Source organism: Rhinoraja longicauda, chromosome 1 (genome assembly GCF_053455715.1).
Source record: "Rhinoraja longicauda isolate Sanriku21f chromosome 1, sRhiLon1.1, whole genome shotgun sequence".
Lineage (NCBI taxonomy): Eukaryota > Metazoa > Chordata > Chondrichthyes > Rajiformes > Arhynchobatidae > Rhinoraja > Rhinoraja longicauda.
Window position 1 is genome coordinate 131819782 of NC_135953.1, and position 22586 is coordinate 131842367.

A 22586-nucleotide genomic window follows, 5' to 3' on the forward strand; every position below is an offset into this window, starting at 1 on the left:
CTTATCTATGTATCTCCCTCTTCCTTGACATCAGTCTGAAGATGGGTCTTGACCCAAAGCATCACCCATTTCCTTCTCTCCAGAGCAGTTTTTATTTTTAAAAAAAGATTTTTAGAGATACAGCGCGGAAACAGGCCCTTCGGCCCACCGAGTCCGTGCCGCCCAGCGATCCCCGCACATTAACACTATCCTACACACACTAGGGACAATTTTTTACATTTACCCAGTCAATTAACCTACATACCTGTACGTCTTTGGAGTGTGGGAGGAAACCGAAAATCTCGGAGAAAACCCATGCAGGTCACGGGGAGAACGTACAAACTCCATACAGACGGCACCCGTAGTCAGGATCGAACCTGAGTCTCCGGCGCTGCATTCGCTGTAAGGCAGCAACTCTACCGCTGCGCCACCGTGCCGCCCTTAGTTTGTGTCTACCTTTCAGTGGATATATATAAGGCGGAGGTAGATAGATCCTTGATTTGTACGTGTGTCAGAGGTTAGGGGGAGAAGGCAGGAGAATGATGTTAGGAGGGAGAGATAGATCGGCCATGATTGAATGACAGAGTAGACTTGATGGGCCGAATGGCCCAATTCTGCTGCTACCACATGATCTTATAGGAGCTATGAGGCAGCAGCTCTTCCGAGTTGCCACTCTGCCACCCATGAGAAACCTCTGTTCAACGTTTACTTTCCTGCAGCAATGTGCCCATGCAGAAATGCCTGGCGTCTTCTGCCTTCTATTGTGAATGCCTGCCTCTTGGAAGTCGACAAAGCGAAGCGGGGATTATGTTTCGTGCAAACTGTCTTTGATGCAAATCCCCTAGTTGTTGCAATCAAACGGAATACTGTTCCTAATCTTTCCCAGCTTAGTTCCTCTGATCACCGGCCTCACCAATCCTTCTTAACGATAGCCACTCTCCAAATCTAATTTCCACAACCAGGGCCATTGTTATTATCATCAAGGAACTTTAATGGACCTGAATGCAAAATAGATGCTATGGCGTAGATTGGGACAGGGTGCTTTGACAGCAAAGAATAACAGTCCCATATACAATATACTAAAGTTGAAATATTTTTACATTAGCAAGCAAGGACTTTAATAACCACCGTCAGCATCACTTCATAAACAACACCGAACAATCATAATTTGAGATTGAATCTGTGCTGATGCAGAAATATGTTTATAATTCATCGACGTTGTTTATCCCTCAAATTATATGAATGGCATTATCAACCTAATATTCTATATGCTGATTGATGCTCTTTCATTCACTTGCATACACTGAACATAAATCTACATGACAAGCCATTATCCTTTCATATTTAATGATATTATTTTACAAAACATTCTTTCTCCAGAGGCATGTCATTTATTAATTATTTTTCACATTACGAGAAATTAGTTGAAGCTACCTGGAGTTCAATTATGCGGACAGGTACTAAGGTACTGAGATATTGGGAGTTTGATTATAATGGGGAATAGTATGATGACAGATAATTAACAGGCACCATTCTGTTGACTGCAAGGGAGTGTGCTAAATTTGAACTGCCTCCTGCTTTGCACGATGATTGACAAATAGCCAAGGCTCCAACTATCACCCTTCCGCCTCCCCGCTACCACCCATCACCATTCGCTGCTTTTGACAGGGAGGCATCGCGCACAGAGGTGCAATTGCAGCCTTACAGCGCCAGAGTCCCAGGTTTGACCCTGACTACTTTTTTTAATCTATATTTATTTATTTATTTATTTATTTATTTTTTAATATAAAAGTTTTATTCCAAAGAAAAACATACAAACATACTAAGCAAAATGTGATCAAACAAAAGCCGCCTGTATCGGCAGTTTACAAAATAAACAATTATCACATTAAAATCCCGCCATCTCTGTCAACAATACATTCGACGCCCCGCGGTGACCAGCGTTCACGGAAGGCCTCCAGAGTCCCCGTGGACACCGCATGTACGTGATCCCTCTCCAGGGACACGCGGGCACGGCCGTAAGCCCGGAACAGGGGTAGGCAGCCGACCTCTGTGAGGCCATCGACTACCCGCTGCCTGGATTGCCTCTGACTACGGGTGCTGTCTGTACGAAGTTTGCATGTTTTCTCTGTGACTGCGTGGGTTTTCTCCGGCTGCTCCGGTTTACTCCCACACTCCAACGACATGCAGGTTTGTCGGTCAATTGACTTCAGTAAACTTGTAAATTGTCCCTAGTGTGTAGGATAGTGCGGGTATCTGGGGTTATTTCTGGTCGGCGTGGACTCGGTGGGTCAAAGGGGCTGTTTCTGCATTGTATCTCTAAAGTCTAAAGACCGAGTGCATCAGAGAGTGGTCCAATTATCACAAGATAACGGAGTGGTCCAATTACCACAAGATAACCGGCACGGTGGCGCAGCGGTAGAGTTGCTGCCTTACAGCAAATGCAGCGCCGTAGACTCAGGTTCAATCCTGACTACGGGTACTGTCTGTACGGAGTTTGTACGTTCTCCCCGTGACCTGCGTGGGTTTTCTCCGAGATCTTCGGTTTCCTCCCACACTCCAAAGACGTGCAGGCTTGTCGGTTAATTGGCTGGGCAAATGTAAAAAAATTGTCCCTAGTGGGTGTAGGACAGTGTTAGTGTGCGGGGATCGCTGGGCGGCGCGGACCCGGTGGGCCGAAGGGCCTGTTTCTGCGCTGTATCTCTAAATCTAAAAAAATCTAAATCTAAAAAAAGATGCTTGTGGCCTCTCACTTTTAAAAGAACGGTTGGAGAGAAATCAGTGTAGTCATAACTGAGAAATCATAGGCCGCTTTCACTGAGAGATAGACAATGCCGTATAAATGAAACTCACGTCATAGAGAGGCATTGAGCAAACCTTTGGGGGCGTAGTTGGATATTGCCATGAAGCTCATGATTATCTAACACCTTTTGCATCTGATGGTTAGCAACACACAAATTCTGTGTTCTTTGTTCAATTATGTGAGTGAGGGTGCCGTCACGGCTAATCATGCTCATCAGTAGCTTATCGCCTCAGCCGAGAGCCAACAAAGTGAATGGCCAGCACTAAATAGGACTAGGATCAATTGTAAACATAGAAACATAGGAAATAGGTGCAGGAAGAGGCCATTCGGCCCTTCGAGCCAGCACCGCCATTCATTGTGATCATGGCTGATCATCCACAATCAGTAACCTGTGCCTAACTTCTCCCCATATCCCTTGATACCGCTAGCCCCATAGAGCTCTATCTAACTCTCTCCTAAATCCATCCAGTGATTTGGCCTCCACAGCCCTCTGTGGCAGAGAATTCCACAAATTCGCAACTCTCTGGGTGAAAAAGTTCCCTCTCACCTCAGTTGTAAATGGCCTCCCCTTTATTCTAAGACTGTGGCCCCTGGTTCTGGACTCCCCCAACATTGGGAACATTTTTCCTGCATCTAGCGTGTCCAGTCCTTTTATAATTTTATATGTCTCTATAAGATCCCCTCTCATCCTTCTAAACTCCAGTGAATACAAGCCTAGTCTTTTCAATCTTTCCTCATATGACAGTCCCGCCATCCCAGGGATTAACCTCGTGAACCTACGCTGCACTGCCTCAATTACAAAGATGTCCTTCCTCAAATTAGGAGACCAAAACTGTACACAATACTCCAGATGTGGTCTTACCAGGGCCCTATACAACTGCAGAAGAACCTCGTTACTTCTATACTGAAATCCTCTCGTTATGGCCAACATGCCATTAGCTTTCTTCACTGCCTGCTGTACCTGCACGCCAACAGGGCTGAAAAATTAATATTTTCCTTTCAGAGTTACGTTTCCTTATCATTTTAGCCGGCACGATGGCTCCTCACACAGACGACTCTTGCATGTATGAGCTATGCAAAAAAGAAATCACTGTGCAGTGCATACGTGACAGTAAAGAACTGGGGTGGGAGCTGCTTTATATCTTCGTCGTCCACCCTGGGTAGTTCTACGGAAGTGGCAAAAGTTGCAGCAAAGCGTCAACGACGGTACTCTGACGCACCAATTGCCACTTTTGATTGTTGCAGTTGAGATACGAAAGAAAGCAAGAAGTAAAGAACCATTGAACCATTGTTTTTCATTCTAGGCAAGTTCCACCGCTACCATAGACTGCTACTAAAGGTTTTCTATTGTAAATATTCCTGACGGAACACTGACATAATGATGCTCATCATTAATCAGGGCTAGAGCACAAGAGTGCACCGAGGCCATTCATCTCAGCTGGTCCATACTAGCTCTCAAAGCAGTAAACCCCATTCATCCAATTGCCCTCTCCTTATTTCACTGTACTCCCACAACTTATTCTCACTCATCCCTTCATTATTTTTTATTAAGGGACAATTCATAATTGCCAATTAACCTACCAGCGTGTCTTTGCGTTGAGAATAGAGGTCAATTGCTCGTGTAATCTTAGAGGTGGCAGAGTGGACAAAAAGACAATAAAGGCCAAGACCAAAGACCAAGGCAAGATGTTCTAGTGCCAGTTTCTGTGCTGCCAAATGCTGGGGCAGCAGGGCGAAGGCCGCAGACGCCAACAGGATTAACAAACTCATCAGGAGGTTTTGTCCTGGGGGTGGAGTTGGATTCATGGGAGGTGGTCTTGGAGGGGAGGATGCTCCTCAAACTGCGGAGCATCCTGGACAATACAGCTCACCCTCTCCATGACACACTGGTCAACCTGAGGAGCACCTTCAGCAACAGACTGGTTCCACCAAGATACAGCACAGAACGCCACAGGAGATCCTTCTTCTCTGTGGCCATCAAACTGTACAACTCCTCCCCCTTCTGTTGTGGGGTAGACTGAGACTGAAACTGACTCCCCCCACCCCCCTCTCTCAATCTTTGCACATCCCAAATCCTTTCCACACGTCACTTTAATTTCATGTTTCATGTATTTTGTGTTTTTGTGTTTTTATGACAGTGGCAGATCAATTTTCCTGGGATATATAAAATTGTATCGTATCGACTCTGACTCATCTGAGCCAGCTCTTTCTGACTCATCTCTTTCCCCAATTAACTTCTGGTCATATCCAAGACTCTGTCTTGGACCTTCAGTCCCTACACCATCTCTTTCCACTTGATATTTTAGTTGCCTATCAGATTTCAGATGTGGTCTGATTTTTTTTTTAAGAGTTAACTTAAAAAGTTGAATAGGTAAATTATCAACAATGGTATTTATATTTCTCTAGGACCCCTAATGTTTGAGATAAATCCTCTTTAAGTGGGAATTTTATTTAAGTCCTTAAAAGGGAAAATAAAACGTTATGATCGAAACAATTTGTTTACATTTTTAATAAAGTATTTAAAATATACAGCCTTTCTTGTAACACTAATAATGACAATTTGAATATGGGGAGTCAATATCTCATGTATTGGTATAAGAAAATAACTGCAGATGCTGGTACAAATCGATTTATTCACAAAATGCTGGAGTAACTCAGCAGGTCAGGCAGCATCTCGGGAGAGAAGGCATGGGTGATGTTTTGGGTCGAGACCGGTCTGAAGAAGGGTCTCGACCCGAAACGTCAGCCATTCCTTCTCTCCCATGTATTGGAGTGAACTTTGTTCTTGACACCACAAAATAATGATAGTCATTTAGGAAAGGGACAGGCAGCATCTGATGTTGTAGTAACTCAGCGGGACAGGCAGCATCTCTGGAGAGAAGGAATGGGTGACGTCTTCGGTCGGGACCCTTCTTCAGACTGTTGTCAGGGAAGTAGGCGGTACAGAGATAAAATGTAGTCGGATGTCGGGCTAAAGGGCCTGTTTCCATTCTGCATAGATCTATGACTATCTCCATGTCTACATAATGCCAGTGGATGACCTGAGGAACTGAAGTATCCAGATCCTAATCAACTTCCTGTGACATCCAGGACATCAGGCTGACTGAAGGTGAAAAATTGCCAGAGGGTCCAAAATAGTTACTGATCCCTCTGGAATTTGAAGAACTGTCATCGCCAAAAATAACTGTCATACTAATAGCTGTGCAAATTACACCATCTGTCTTTGCTTTAAAATAGCTTATTTGTTCCTTGAAGTTTTCAGCAACCACCAACACTTGCAACGTTGCCTTGAGTTAAAGAAGGACAATATACTGTTGAAGCAGGAGCTCGTATTTTAAAGTACTTTGAGATGTTCACTTGATCACCTCTGTAATTTGTTTTCACCTCAGTTTTAGCAGAGTTTGTGGTAAAGATACCACAGATAATCAAGAAAACAATCAAGGAAATAACTGCTCCTGAGTACAATCAGTGACTAGATTATGGGACATGCTTGAAGCAAGACTGAACTTATTTTGTAGGAAGGAACTGCAGATGCTGGTTTAAACCGAAGATAGCCACACAAAAAAAATCTGCAGTAACTCAGCGGGACAGAAAGCATCTATGGAGAGAAGGAATGGGTGATGTTTGGGGTTGCGACCCTTCTTCAGACTGAACTTCTTTTGTTTAATAAGTCTCAAAGTGGAGAGCAGCTACGAGGAGTTGAGAAAGGATCTGAATGCTGCTTGAGCCGCTGAGTTACTCCAGCATTTTGTGTCCACCATCGGAAATATAAAGATGAGTTCAGTTTCAAACTTTGAAGACATGAAAATGGCAGATTGAGATTGTCATTGGAGGTGACAAAAGGATGATGCTTAAACATTTTACTGTGCTATGCCTGCGATAGGGACTTTCCCCAGGTTAAACAAAGGTTTAGTTTAGAGAGTGGAACTTCCCTGCCTGTGCATCAAATTCCAAGAATACCCAAATTCTGGAGGTTTATTTCCCGTTTCATCTATATACTAAAATTCTTGTTTGTTGGTTTGTTTGTTCCTGAACTCCAGCCAAAACGGTACATGATAGCACGACAATTTTAGGCCCACCTTACTCACCGTCGTCCCTTTGGTGGTAATGGAAGAAGTTTCATTGAAATCGGTGTTATATTTTTAAAGTTATTCACATTTTAAAGTTTAAATCTATCTCCTAGGGAGGGAGGGAGGGAGAGGGGAGGAGAGAGGGGGGGAGGGAGGGAGGGGGAGAGGATAAGGGGGTTTGAGGGGGATGGAGTTGGGGGGGAGGGGGAGGGGAGGGGGAGTGGAGGGGAGGGGAGGGGAGGGGGAGGGGAGGGGGAGGGGGGGGGGAGAGGGTTCCGCAGGAGAGGTTGGTGCCCAACGGGTCCATTTAGTCTAGTAGAATTACAAAGAGATACTCAATAGAGAGAGGCCCTGTGGCCTGAGTCCATAATAACCGTCAACAAGCCATTAACCCTACATGAATCTCATTTTTGTTTTTCTATCCTCCACATTCGCTTCTATTCCTTCCAAATTCTGCCACTTCCCTGCATGCAAAGGCCAACCTACAGTGACAAAATAACCCACTGATTCAAACATCTTTGGGATGAGGGAGGAAACTGCACTCGGAGAATATCCTCACGGTCACGGGGAAGATATGTAAACTACACCAACGTTTATTAGAACCCACTGCTACCGGTACAGCTGCGTATACCAACTGAACAAGTAAGCTTGGTAGTCTGGGATTTGGTGAGCGGGGTGCGGGTTTGGGTTTCAGGCCCAGCTGAAATGATGAACATTTTGCCACCCCCCTCACCCTGTTCCCACCACCCCCCCCCCCTCCCCACTCCCCCTCCCCCCGTCTCCACCCTCCAGCATATTTCTGGCTAACGTTCAGTCACTTGCAAACAAGCTTAGAAAGCTTAAGGCATGGCTATTGTTTCAATGGGAGATGAGGGATGGCTGGCTTACCCCTGACTCACCTGACCCCAAAGATACTAGAGGAACAAGATAGACCACTCAACCTGAAAAAACGTACTATGTCACGGCGCCATTTTAGTAAGCAGAAACTTGCAGAAACATTTTAAAAGAAAAATAACGAAAATCTGTGAATTGATAGATGAAATATATTCTGCATTTTAATGGTAACGTCACACATACTGTTCTCCCAAAACACTGATTACACTGCGAGAGGCATAGCAAATGGCGGGTTTTGCTTACCAAAATGGCGGACATTACGCTCCTTTGCGTGCTACACTTTAGTATAGGCGATTTCAACGGAGTAGTCCATCTTGTTCCTCTAGTATCTTTGCCTGACCCTGCTGTACAACATGAGTGTTTTTAGATTTATCAAATGGACTGATTAGAATTCCCACCCAACCCACCGTTTTCTGGAAGCTCCATCCCATAAATCTCGATCGCAGAAGTCAGATCCACTTTTAAAATAGTAAATTCTTGGCGAGTGGCCAGCCCAGATGGAAATCCCCATTCAGTTATTCTGTTATTATACTTTGTTTTTATTTTTGCACTACAGTACTCAAATTTTGCCTTACCATCTTGCACCATCCTGCTGTTTTGCACTGATGTATTTATCATACCTATCTGTAAATTGTCTACTCTGTGAGCTTCATGTGAACAAGGACTTTCATTGTACCCTAGTGTATCTATATACTAAAACTCTCGTTTGTTTGTTTGTTTGTTTGTTCCTGAACTACAGACAAAGCGGTTCTCGATAGCGAGACAATTTTAGGGGGTTTGAGGGGGATGGAGTGGGGGGGAGGGGGAGGGGGAGGGAGGGAGGGGAGGGGGGAAGGGGGGGGAGAGGAGAGGGGGGGGAGAGGAGAGGGGGAGGAGAGGGTGCTGCACCAATGCAGCAGAGGTTTGGGCCCAACGGGTCCACTTGGTCTAGTGTGACAATAAACTCCCTACTAAGTAGGCCCAAGGTCAGAATCGAACCCTTGCCTCTGGTACTGTGTGGGGGGGACTACTCGCTGTGCCACCTCATAAATACTCTGCTTGAACTGCTGTCGATGCTTCCAAACTCTTGCTTAAGTTCCAGCTCAGTTCACAGGAACAGTGTCGTCAAATGCACATATGTAAAAATCTGAGGACTGCCGTATACGACAGAAACCACTCTCAACTACAAAAGATTTAATTTCATCACTGTCAATCACGAGAATTATGTACCATGTTCTCGGGGAGCTGTCATTATGTACTCAAGCTGCAATAATAAAATATTCTGGACCTTTATGTTCCCAGAATCAGCCTTAAGGCCTGGTTTATTGGAATCAAGAAATACTTCTCATGAACTTGGCAAGAGGTGCTACAGATGAGTAATTAAACACAGGTCCAGTGAGGATATCCTGAATCGTGGCTGCGCACTACATCCTGCTTAACGTTGCACAGCAGACAGGATTTAGAGGTGAAGAATGTGGGAAAAAATGCACACAACACTCGGGTGGCACAGTGGCAGAGTTGCTGCCATACAGCGCCAGAGATTCGGGTTCAATCCTGACAATGGGTGCTGTCTGTACAGAGTTAGCATGTTCTTCCCATGACCACATGGGTTTTCCCCAGGTGCTCCAGTTTCCTCCCATGCTCCAAAGACATGCAAGTTTGTAAGTTAATTAGCTTTGGTAAAATTGTCAATTGTTACTAGTGTGTAGGATGGGGCTCAGGTGATCGCTGGTCGGCATGGACTCAGTAGGCCGAAGGGTCTGTTTCCCTGCTGCAAATCTCCACTCAACTACAATCCCTGGTTAGCCAACCTGTGGATCTCCGCATACAGATCTAGACACTGCACCATATAAAGGATGTGGTAATACTATGTTACAGAATTTTACAGGAGCAACACCAGTTATCTAAGTGCTAATCTATGAGGAGAAAGGACACAAATTACAAAATAAACAAAAGGCAACTTGAGAAGTAAGCTCTTCTGCACAGCATGTACAATGCCCTCCATTATGCTTGGGACAAAGACCCATCGTTTATTTATTTGCCTCTGTACTCCACAATTTGACATTTGTAATAGAACAAATCACATGTGGTTAAAGTGCACATTGTCAGATTTTAATAAAGGCCATTTTTATACATTTTGGTTTCACCATGTAGAAATTACAGCAGTGTTTATACATAGTACCCCCTCTTCAGGGCACCATAATATTTGAGACACAGCAATGAAAGTAGCCATGTTTATTATTTTGTTGCATATCCTTTGCTTGAAGTCTGCGATTCATGGACATCACCAGTTGCTGGGTGTCTTCTCCAGTGATGCTCTGCCAGGCCCGTATTACAGCCATCTTTAGCTTATGCTTGTTTTGGGGGCTAGTCCCCTTCATTTTTCTCTTCAGCATATAAATGATATGCTCAATTGGGTTCAGATCGGGTGATTGACTTGAGCACTCAAGAAATGACCATTTTTTAGCTTTGAAAAACTCCTTTGTTGCTTTAGCAGTATGTTTGGGATCATTGTCTTGCTGTAGAATGAACCGCCGGCCAATGAGTTTTAAGGTATTTGTTTGAACTTGAGCAGATAGAATGTGTCTATACACTTCAGAATTCATTATGCTACTACCATCAGCAGTTGTATCATCAATGAAGATAGGTGAGCCAGTACCTTCAGCAACCGTACATGCCCAGGCCATAACACCCCCACCACCGTGTTTCACAGATGAGGTGGTATGCTTTGGATCTTGAGCAGTTCCTTCTCTCCTCCATACTTCGCTCTTGCCATCACTCTGATAGAAGTTAATCTTCATCTCATCTGTCCACAAGACCTTTTTTCCAGAACTGTGGTTGCTCTTTTAAGTACCTCTTGGCAAACAGTAACCTGTCCATCCTATTTTTGCAACTAACCAGCGGTTTGCATCCTGCAGTGTAGCCTCTGTATTTCTGTTCAAGAAGTCTTCTGCGGACAGTGGTCAATGACAAATCCACTCCTGAAGAGTGTTTCTGGTCTGTCGGACAGGTGTTTGGGGGGTTTTCTTTATTATAGAGAATTCTTCTGTCATCAGCTGTGAAGGTGTTCCTTGGCCTGCTAGTCCCTTTGCGATAAGTAAGCTCACCAGTGCTCTCTTTCTTCTCAATGATGTTCCAAACAGTTGATTTTGGTAAGGCTATGGTTTGGCTGATATCTCCAACAGTTTTATTCTTGTTTCTCAGACTCATAATGGCTTCTTTGACTTTCTTTTGCACAACTTTGGTCCTCATGTTGATAAACAGCAATACAAGTTTCCAAAGGTGATGGAAAGACTGGAGGAAAGACTAGGTGCTGAGAGCTCTCTTATATCTGCATTAAGGAAGTATTTACCTGAGCAACTACAAACACCCGTGAAGCCATGTGTCCCAAACATTATGGTGCACTGAAATTGGGGGACTATGTATAAACACTGCTGTAATTTCTACATGGTGAAACCAAAATGTAGAAAAATATACTTTAATAAAATCTAACAATGTGCACTTTAACCACATGGCGGACTGGTGCTCTGATAACAACCTGTCCCTAAATACCACCAAGACCAAGGAGCTGATCATCAACTTCCGTAGGTCACACAACGGGGAATACGCCCCGATCTTTATCAACGGGGACAGTGTGGAAAGAGTGTCCAGCTTCAAGTTTCTGGGCACTCACATTTCAGAGGAGCTGAAGGTCCATGGTCCAATAACACTGCTGCGCTGGTGAAGAAGGCACAGCAAAGACTGTTCTACCTAAGAACACTGAAAAAGTCTGGTCTACCCCAACAGCTGCTGACGACCTTCTACCGCTGCATCATAGAGAACATCCTAACACATGGCATCCCTGTGTGGTATCTCATCTGCACGGAGGCAGAGAGGAAAGCTCTTCAGCGGGTAGTCCATAGAGCTCAGAGGACCATCGGAAGACAGCTACCTGTCTTAGAGGGCATCTACGACACACGATGCCTCAGAAAAGCCACCAGCATCCACAAAGACTCTTCACACCCCTGCAACAGTCTGTTCGAACTTCTACCATCGGGCAGACGATACAAGGCCTTCTACGCCCGCACCTCCAGACTCAGGAACAGCTTCATCCCCAGGGCCATAGCTGCTATGAACCGGTCCTGCTGAGCCGGATGGTCACATCGCACAGTGATCTACTTGCACTATATTCTGTTTTAAAACTGTTCTAATTTGTTTCATTGGGTTGTTTAAATTAATACTGACTAGCTAATTAATTCATTGCATCGTATGGGAGGCGCATTCCCAATCTCGTTGTACCCCTGTACAATGACAATAAAGATATATTGTATTGTATTGTATTGAATTGTATTGTATTGTATGTGATTTTTTCTATTACAAATCTCAAATTGTGGAGTACAGAGGAAAATAAATAAATGATGGGACTTTATCTCAAACATTATGGAGGACACTGTATTTATGATCTGAAAATCACTGCCTAAAAGGGAAATGGTGTTGTGATATTGCTGGGACTACTTTGTGTATCCAAGAACTACTTTGTATGCCTGTGTATATAAGTGATGGGTGTGATTAGGCGGTCACTCTGGATCCAGGCGGCCTTGGAACAAACAGCCTGGAGTACAAGCTGCACCATGATAACATCTTAAACATGTGTGCTCGTGGTCCGTCCAGAGTCACAACAAAGGTACAACAGGTACTGGATCACGAAGAACAACATGGTGGCAGCGGTTTGGGTGTTTAGCCCAGAAAAGGAAAACAACAAAAACCCCAAGAAAAAAAGTTAACAAGTGCGTAATTTTTTTTATTTTTTAAAAAGGTTACATTGCTGGAGCTCAACTCCAGGCTGTTTATTCCGTGGCCACCTGCATCCAGAGTGACCGCCTAATCACACCCATCACATATACACAGCCATACAAAGTAGTTCTTGGATACACAAAGTAGTCCCAGCAATATCACAACATCCCCCTTGTCTTATATATTACAACAAATGGTTGTTGGTTCAATCATAGCTTTCAAAAAGGAATTAGGAAAGCACTGGCAACAAATATATTGCAGATCTAAGGGGAAAGAGTTGATGAATGAGGGCGACTGGTTTGTTATTCCAAAAAGCCCGCATGAGCCCCTTCTGCGTTGCAATGATTCAATGATTCTAGTCATGTATTTCCAGGAATATAGAGGGTGCTTTGAAAAATGCTCTTACGATTTTGAAAGGAATTGATGAGAGAGAGCAAAATAACTGCCGACTACTGGTGGGAGTGGTGGTCTAGGAAGCAACGAAACCAAAGCTAAGCCATTCAGGAGAGAAGATAGGATAGACCTCTTCATGGAGAAGTGTTGAGCACTCTCCAAGAGAAGCAATAGGTGCAGGCTCAATAAATAATTTAAATCAGAGGTCGATACAAGTTTCAATAAACCTTCGTTAAACCTCATGTCAAAAACCTTGGTGTGATATTTGATTCCGCCTTTAAGTTTGGCAAGCAAGTAAATTCAGTGGTAAAAGCCAGTTTCTTCCAGCTTCACACCATATCTAGAATCAAGCCGTTCCTCTCATTCAACGGTCTGGAGAAAGTCATCCATGCCTTTATATCCTCTTGCTTGGACTACTGCAACTCCCTGTATACGGGGATCAGTCAGTCATCCCTGTCCCGCCTGCAATTGGCCCAGAACGTCGCCATAAGGCTCCTTACAGGTACCTGAAAGAGGGACCATATTACCCCTATTCTGGCCTCTCTCCAATGGCTGTCAATACGGTTCAGAATCGATTTCAAGATTCTCTTGTTTGTCTATAAAGCCCTAAACGGGCTTGCCCCCCCATATCAAAAACCTTCTAACCCCTTACTGTACCTCCAGGTCCCTCAGGTCGGCCGACTTGGGGCTACTGGCTGTCTCGCGGTCCAGGCTTAAGCTCAGGGGTGACTGCGCTTTTGCGGTTGCAGCTCCTAGACTGTGGAACAGCATCCCTCTCCCTATCAGATCTGCCCCCTCTATCGGCTCTTTTCAGTCCATGCTGAAAACATACTTCTATTCTTTAGAGTTTTGAAGCCTTCTGTTTTTTTGTTTTTTTGCTTTGTGCTGCTCCCTTTAAATAGTTTTTTTGTGTGCCTGTGTGCAGTGAAGTCTGTTTCTTATTGTGTTTTTAGTACCTGTTCTGATGTACAGCACTTTGGTCAACATGGGTTGTTTTTAAATGTGCTTTTATAAATAAATTTGACTTGACTTGATAGATTTTCACGAGACAAGGTTTGAAGAGAAATTGAGCTAGGGCAGGTGGATGGAGCGGATATCCATTCAAGTCATTGTTTTATTAAATGCCAGAGCAGGCTTTAGTCTGAAAACATACCATGTTCTTAGTTTTAGCTTGGTGTGGTTTGGTTTAGTTTGATTTACTTTGTTGATACAGCATGGAAATGGGCCCTCCAGCCCACCTAGTCCACGCTGACCATTGAACACCTGTTCACACTAGTCCCATGTTATCCCACTTTCGCGTCCATTTCTTGCACATTCGGGGCAATTTACAGCGGCCAATTAATCTACAAGCCCGCCTATCTTTGGGATGAGGGAGGAAACCGGAGCACCCGGAGGAAACACACAAGGTCATGTGTTTCCTCCGGGTGCTCTGGTTTCTAAGGCCTTTTAAAACTCCACACGGACAGCATCCAAGGTGAGGATTGAACCCTGGTGTCTGGCATTGTGAAGCAGCAGCTTTACCTGCTGGACCACTTACATTTCCATCATGGTAGATGTTTAAATTTACATATGGTATGATCCGAATTGAAGGGAGCTCAGCCACATTACATCCGTGTGCACACAATTATAATAACTTCAAATTACACTCCCTATATGATGCACCCCCTGTCTGTGGCTATAATAGATGCAGGTGCATACTGATCAGATTCCTGCCAGGCACTGAAATGCTTTTATTCTGTGTTGTCTATATTTTGAACTAGGGGCGGCACGGTGGCGCAGCGGTAGAGTTGCTGCCTTACAGCGAATGCAGCGCCGGAGACTCAGGTTCGATCCTGACTACGGGCGCCGTCTGTACGGAGTTTGTACGTTCTCCCCGTGACCTGCGTGGGTTTTCTCCGAGATCTTCGGTTTCATCCCACACTCCAAAGACATACAGGTACGTAGGTTAATTGACTGGGTAATATGTAAAAATTGTCCCTAGTGTGTGGAGGATAGTGTTAATGTGGGGGGATCGCTGGGCGGCGCGGACTCGGTGGGCCGAAGGGCCTGTTTCCGCGCTGTATCTCTAAATCTAAAAATCTAAAAAAAAAACCCAGCTACACCTTCTGCAACCATGCATTTGTGCTTCTGATTGTCATAGCCATTTGATAGGCAATCTGAAATCATTCAAACGGATCCCACTGTTACTCAACGTAGTGTCGCAGTGATGTTTCAGGGCTCCTGGAGAATTTAATATGTTGTCCTGGCAACTCTCATCACAATAGCTGGCGCATGGCTGACTGGCACCCTGTTAGAGAGAATGTAGCTCAGCTCTCATGGGATTAATATGACTTTTTCAGTCAGAGAGTTGTGAATCTGTGGAATTCTCTGCCTCAGAAGGCAGTGGAGGCCAATTCTCTGAATGCATTCAAGAGAGAGCTGGATAGAGCTCTTAAGGATAGCGGAGTCAGGGGGTATGGGGAGAAGGCTGGAACGGGGTACTGATTGAGAATGATCAGCCATGATCACATTGAATGGCGGTGCTGGCTCGAAGGGCCGAATGGCCTCCTCCTGCAGCTATTGTCTATTGTCTAATATCAAAGAACATATGACTCACTTGTATTTAACTGTTTAGTTGCGTCTATGTGGGGTTAGGCCATAAATACTGCCTTCGCCAGGTAGGAAAACCCTTTATTTTTTCACTTCCTACTCCAGGCCATCTAAAATTATTGATCAGACAATTAAACAAAATTTTACTTGTACTGCTCTTTCATAGCTCATTTTACAAGGAAAGCAAAATTTATATTTACTTTTATTAGTGGGTTTAGTTTAGTTTAGAGTTAACGCATGGAAACGGGCCTTTCGGCTCACCCAGTCCACACTGACCGGCCGGCGATCACCTCGTCTGCTATTTTTTACCCTACACGTCTCAGGACAATTTACAGAAGCCAATTAACCTACTAACCTGTACGTCTTTGGAGTGTGGGAGGAAACCGGAGCACCCGGAGAAAACCCGCGCGGTCACAGGGAGAACGTACAAACTCTGTACAGACAGCGCCAGTAGTCAGGATCGAATCAGTGACTCTGGCACTGCGAGGTAGCAGATGCAGTTCCACTGCTTTGTGTACTGACTCGGAAGAAATCTGCTATTAGTACTCTGCAATTGATGCATTCTTATACTCATGTATGGTTATGAGGTCATAAGGTCATAAGTGACAGGCCCATCAAGTCCACTCCACCAATCAATCGTGGCTGATCGACCTCCTAACCCCATTCTCTTGCCTTCTCTCCATTACGCCTGACACCCTTACTAAACAAGAATCTACCTATCTCAGCCTTCAAAATATCCATTGACTTGGCTTGTTGGTTGTGTTTATGGAAAGTATGATTTTATTGGATTGTATGTAAAACAAAGAGTTTCATTGTATAAGAAAATAACTGCAGATGCTGGTACAAATCGATTTATTCACAAAATGCTGGAGTAACTCAGCAGGTCAGGCAGCATCTCGGGAGAGAAGGAATGGGTGACGTTTCGGGTCGAGACCCTTCTTCAGACTGTTCCAGTGAAAATCCAGTTAAAATTAATCATTAAGAAATGGAAACAATCATCAATGCTGCCAACAATGTTCGTAAGACGCAACGCTGACTGACACAGGGACTGGCTATAAACGTTGCAACTTAATTATGGAACAGCTTTAAAACTGGTGCAAATCCTCCCCTAATCCAAATGCAAAAGGCTTAATGCATGTTTCAGATCCAGTGCTGGACACCTAAACTACAGCTTTGCCCAATCAGTTCAGTAGCTATGATGTGTGTGTGTGTACTCTGCCTGTTGTTATATTGAGCACAAGAGTACTTGTCTATTGGGCACAGAGGAGGTTAATTTTCAGGTCTTGATGTCCTGGTGGCATATTTGGCCTATTCTCCCTGCATATAATTAAAGTTGGTTGTAATATCCACTATGTAGTGAAAGGAGAGCTAGACACAGGATCAGCTGGCTTTGATGTTGACCAGTGACGAGCTAAAGTGTTGTCAGCACACGTTTAAAGCTGGGTGCATGATTGATGCACCATGTCTGCAATGCGTGCTACTTATCTACCCAGAGTACAGTGCTCTCCATAATGATTGGGACAAACACCCATCATTTATTTATTTGCCTCTGTACTCCACAATTTGAGATTTGTAATAGAAAAAAAATCACATGCGGTTAAAGTGCACATTGTCAGATTTTAATAAAGGCCATTTTTATACATTTTGGTTTCACCATGTAGAAATTACAGCAGTGTTTATACACAGTCCCCCCATTTCAGGGCACCGTAATGTTTGCGACACAGCAATGTCATGTAAATGAAAGTAGTCATGTTTAGTATTTTGTTGCATATCCTTTGCATGCGATGATTGCTTGAAGTCTGCGATTCATGGATATCACCAGTTGCTGGGTGTCTTCTCTGGGTGATTCTCTGCCAGGACTGTATTGCAGCCATCTTTAGCTTATGCTTGTTTTGGGGGCTAGTCCCCTTCAGTTTTCTCTTCAGCTCAATTGGGTTCAGATTAGGCGATTGATTTGGCCGCTCAAGAATTGACCATTTTTTTGGCTTTGAAAAACTCCTTTGTTGCTTTAGCAGTATGTTTGGGATCATTCTCTTGCTGTAGAATGAACTGTCGGCCAATGAGTTTTGAGGCATTTGTTTGAACTTGAGCAGGTGGGAGGTGTCTATACACTTCAGAATTCATTATGTTACTACCACGGTGGCGCAGCGGTAGAGTTGCTGCCTCACAGCGAATGCAGCACCGGAGACTCAGGTTCGATCCTGACTACGGGCGCCGTCTGTATGGAGTTTGTACGTTCTCCCCGTGACCTGCGTGGGTTTTCTCCGAGATCTTTGGTTTCCTCTCACACTCCAAAGACGTACAGGTTAATTGGCTGGGCAAATGTTAAAAAAATTAAAATAAATAAAAAATGTCCCTAGAGTGTGTAGGATAGTGATAATGTGTGGGGATCGCTGGGCAGCGCGGACCCGGTGGGCCGAAGGGCCTGTTTCCGCGCTGTATCTCTAAATCTAAAAAATTAATCTAAATCTACCATCAGCAGTTGTATCATCAATGAAGATAAGTGAGCCAGTACCTTCAGCAGCCATACATGCCCAGGCCATATCACCCCCACCACCGTGTTTCACAGATGAAGTGGTATGCTTTGGATCTTGAGCAGTTCCTTCTCTCCTCCATACTTTGCTCTTGCCATCACTCTAATATTAGTTAATCTTCATCTCATCTGTCCACAAGACCTTTTTCCCAGAACTGTGGTTGCTCTTTTAAGTATTTCTTGGCAAACAGTAACATGACCATCCTATTTTTGTGGTTAACTAGTGGTTTCCATCTTGCAGTGTAGCCTCTGTATTTCTGTTCATGAAGTCTTCTGCAGACAGTGGTCATCGACAAATCCACACCTGAAGAGTGTTTCTGATCTGTCGGACAGGTGTTTGGGTATTTTTCTTTATTATAGAGAGAATTCTTCTGTCATCAGCTGTGGAGGTCTTCCTTGGCCTGCTAGTCCCTTTGCGATTAGTAAGCTCACCAGTGCTCTCTTTCTTCTGATGTTCTAAACAGTTGATTTTGGTAAGCCTAAGGTTTGGCTGATTCCTCTAACAGTTTTATTCTAGTTTCTCAGTCTCATAATGGCTTCTTTGACTTTCATTGGCACAACTTTGGACCTCATGTTGATAAACAGCAATAAAAGTTTCCAAAGGTGATGGAAAGACTGGAGGAAAGATTAGGTGCTGAGAGCTCTCTTATACTCGCATTAAGGAGGCAATTAAACACACCTGAGCAATTACAAACATCTGTGAAGCCATGTGTCCCAAACATTATGGTGCCCTGAAATGGGGGAACTATGTATAAACACAGTTATAATTTCTACATGGTGAAACCAAAATGTATAAAAATGGCCTTTAATAAAATCTGACAATGTGCACTTTAACCACATGTGATTTTTTCTGTTACAAATCTCAAATTGTGGAGTACAGAAGCAAATAAATAAATAATGAGTCTTTGTCCCAAACATTATGGAGGGCACTGTAGTTATTCGTATGGATAATTCTTTAAGCATCTCCCAACCCCTGAGAGACACAAAATGCTGGAGTAACTCAGCAGGACAGGCAGCATCTCTGGAGAGAAGGAATGGGTGATGTTTCGGGTCGAGACCCTTCTTCAGACTGTCTAAGTCCTTCTATTCAGAGATGCTGCCTGTCCCGCTGAGTTAATCCAGCATTTTGTGTCTATCTCCAGTTTAAACCAGCATCTGCAGTTCCCGCCAACACATACCAAACCCCTGACATCTAATTTAGTTTAGAGATATGGCGTCGAAACAGGCCCTTTCGGCCCACCGGGGCCGCGCCGACCAGCGATCCCCGCACATTAACACTATCCTATACCCACTAGGGACATTTTTTACATTTACGAAGCCAATTAACTTACGCACCTGTACGTCGTTGGAGTGTGCCATCTACCATCAAGGACAAAGACAGCAAGTGCATAGGGACATCACCATCTGCAGGCTCCAGTTCAAGTCATATCTCCTCTGCCTTGGAAATATATCGCTGTAATCTCATCATTGTCCGAGGCCTAAATCCAACAACACAGTAGTGGATGTTTCACCCAGAAGACTCACCACTATCTCTTCAAGTGCATTAAGGAGGAACAAAAGATGCTTCACTTGGCAGTGGTGCCTGCCTGCAATTGTTAATGAACACAACAAACATGCTACAAAATTGTCACCTGCCACATTGGATGAATATCTATTCAATTGGGTATTTACTTTTTCAACTTAAAGTTGTACCACTTTAAGGTGATAGGGGAAAGACTTAATTGAAACCTGAGAGGTGGCTTTTCACACAGAGGGCAGTGGGTATATGGAATGAGTTGCCATGGGAGGTAGTTGGGGCAAGTACTATAACAACATATAAAAAACATTTGGACAGTACATGCATGGGGAAGGTTTAGAGGGATATGGGTCAAACGCAGGCAGGTGGGACAAGTGGAGATGAAGTATTTTGGTTGGCATGGGCAAGTTGGGCCGAAGGGCCTGTTTCCATGCTGTATGACTCTAACTGAGCAGACGAGAAGTATGCTGGTCACAGTCAGAGTCCTCCTTGATGTTACATGTTACATCCTGGTCAATAGAGCCCAGCTGCCATTTTAACCCAACCATCAGTTTACATCTTTCTGGAAAGATGACCCAGCAGGGAAGAAGATTATGGGCATAGGAAGCACATAATTGCAACTCCTCAAACTTGCTTGAATTAAACTACATCTGCTGTTTCGCTGCCCATTTCTGCAACAGACCTATATTCGCTGTATACTTATAGCTGTATACCTTCTCACACTCTGCAATCTTGGTGTCATCTACTAACTTACTAACTAACCTATCTACATTTATGTACAAGTCATATATATGTGTGTGTGTATGTGTGTGTGTGTGTGTGTGTGTGTGTGAGTGTCTGTGTGTGTGTGTGTGTGTGTGTGTGTGCGTGTGTGCGTGCGTGCGTGCGGTGTGTGTGTGTGAGTGTCTGAGTGTCTGTGTGTGTATGTGTGTGTGTGTATGTGTGTGTGCGTGCGTGCGTGCGTGTGTGTGTGTGTGTGTGTGTGTGTGTGTGTGCGTGTGTGCGTGCGTGCGTGCGGTGTGTGTGTGTGTATGATATATTCTCTTCTAGGGTCCGCAAATAAAGATCAGACTTTCAATGCTCTGCCATGACCTGCCACCCGGATTGAACACACCTTTTGGTACGAGTTGCTTTGACTACATAGGCAGCTCCCATGGTATAATTTGTGCCACTTTTTACTAACCTCTCTCTCTCTCATTTAGAACAGATCAGGTCAGTATTTAAAATATCCTATTTCACTCTGCTTGGACTGGAGATGAGTAGTGCTGTACGTAAATGGGAAGAGTAGTAATTAATCAACATCTTAAGACTGGTCCATGTTTAAATTACACCTTAAATAAGATCACGCATGAAGAGAGTCAAGCTGACAAAGTCCAGAACTCTTGGTGTGCAAGGCACATAGTCCCATCAGATGATGCTTTCATTCATTCAATCAGCAGAGATCATGGGACATTTCAAACAATGCATGAACATAGAACAGTACAGCACAGGAACAGGCCCTTCAGCCCACAATGTTTTGTGCCGATACCAAGATAAACTAATCTCATCTGCTGGCTCATGATTCACATCTCTTCATGAAGGCAGTTTAAAGTGCTTTAAACATTGATAATATTTGATCATCCACTTCTGTTTCCACAGCTGAGGACATATTTAGAAATTCAAACAGCAGCATCAATAAGCACTAATGCATTTCAGTCGTAATGTGAGAAGCGGCGTGTGAGAGAAAGAGAGACAACTTAGAGAAAGCAGAAGAGGGTCAGGCACACACTTGTCAAACCTCACTTAATGAGAAAAGACAACCCGTTCTGCTTTAAAAATAAATATTTTTGATGCTTGTTTCGATAAGCAAAAATAAATGCTGTTCTATTTGTTTAAATGGCCTTAACCATTGGTCTCTGTTTGCAATGGCAGCATCTAACAGGGTGGAACAATTGAAGTGAAGGCCGTGCTAGAAGGTCAAACAGCACAACAGTAAAATCCGAGCAATGTACTGAACTGGCAATGCTGGTCAGAGTGCATTAGTGTGATGTAATTAAAGTAAAGGGGGAGATGTGATGTATATGTAATGTAAATGCCAATGCCCCCTTGAGGCCAAGAGCAGAAGCTGGCCAATGGGCTTGTGCCTTGTGACTGAGGTCAGGTAACCTTCTAGAAGGTCACCTGACCTCAGTCACAAGGCACAAGCCCATTGAAGGTCACATGACCTCAGTCACAAGGCACAAGCCCATTGAAGGTCACCTGACCTCAGTCACAAGGCACAAGCCCATTGAAGGTCACCTGACCTCAGTCACAAGGCACAAGCCCATTGGCCAGCTTCTGCTCTTGGCCTCAAGGGGGCACTGGCATTTACATTACATATACATCACATCTCCCCCTTTACTTTAATCACATCTCCCCCTTTACTTACATCACAATTAGATTTTATTTTATGCTACTTTTTTTTCCTATACATCTTCTTTGAATATATTTTCTTTAAATTGTTAATTACAATGAAAATTCAATGTAAAATGAGGATTGTTGCTTTATGCTTACCACTTGGTCTGGAGTGTGATTAATGGCTGAAGGAAAGAATATCTCCTTGGCTCATTCTCTGTTCTTTTATTTTCTGTCTCTCTCATGAGTTACCAAGTGCCTGAACCAGCAGATTTTCTGGCTTAGTAGCTCAGCCATATGGCACTGTTTCTTACAGCAATGTGCATCGATAGTTTTTGTTTTGAGTGGCACACAATTACAATCATTTCCACACTGAATCACACCACTACTGAAAGTAGACCAGGCATTTTGGCCCTGATTAAGCCTGTGCTCTGCTTATACCTAGTTAAGTCCCATCATTTAACTTAGATCCTTTAGCTGTTGAAACAATGTTTAGGATGGAGTTCCCGATATCCATCTCTCTTCACCACTACTTATCCAACCTGGGCCACCAACAACTAGGCCTTCCACCTTTATTGTCCCTGGCTTTGCTAGTTTCTTGCTGGCGGATTGCCCTCCTCTCCCCCACTGTTCCCTCCTTGGTTCCCACAGCCCAAACTGAACCACCTTCCTTGCCACCATGAC

General features: G+C 44.0%; 1 protein-coding gene across 8 annotated transcripts in view; it reads right to left on the reverse strand.

The window, feature by feature from the left end:
- The window catches only part of LOC144597435 (E3 ubiquitin-protein ligase MARCHF1-like), a 393741-nt gene that overhangs the window by 99848 nt on the left and 271307 nt on the right, over positions 1 to 22586 (reverse strand). Inside the window, exons 1-2 of one of the 8 annotated variants that reach the window (XM_078406812.1) lie at positions 19349 to 19473; positions 7990 to 8090 (exon numbers count right to left, since the gene is read on the reverse strand). The exons of 5 other annotated variants lie outside the window; for them this stretch is intronic. In XM_078406812.1, the coding sequence (XP_078262938.1) occupies positions 7990 to 8090; positions 19349 to 19403 (156 nt within the window). In that variant the 5' untranslated portion in view covers positions 19404 to 19473. Of the gene's footprint in view, positions 1 to 7989; positions 8091 to 19348; positions 19492 to 22586 lie in introns of those variants that run through there. 2 more of the 8 variants (XM_078406822.1, XM_078406870.1) reach the window with 2 other exon arrangements.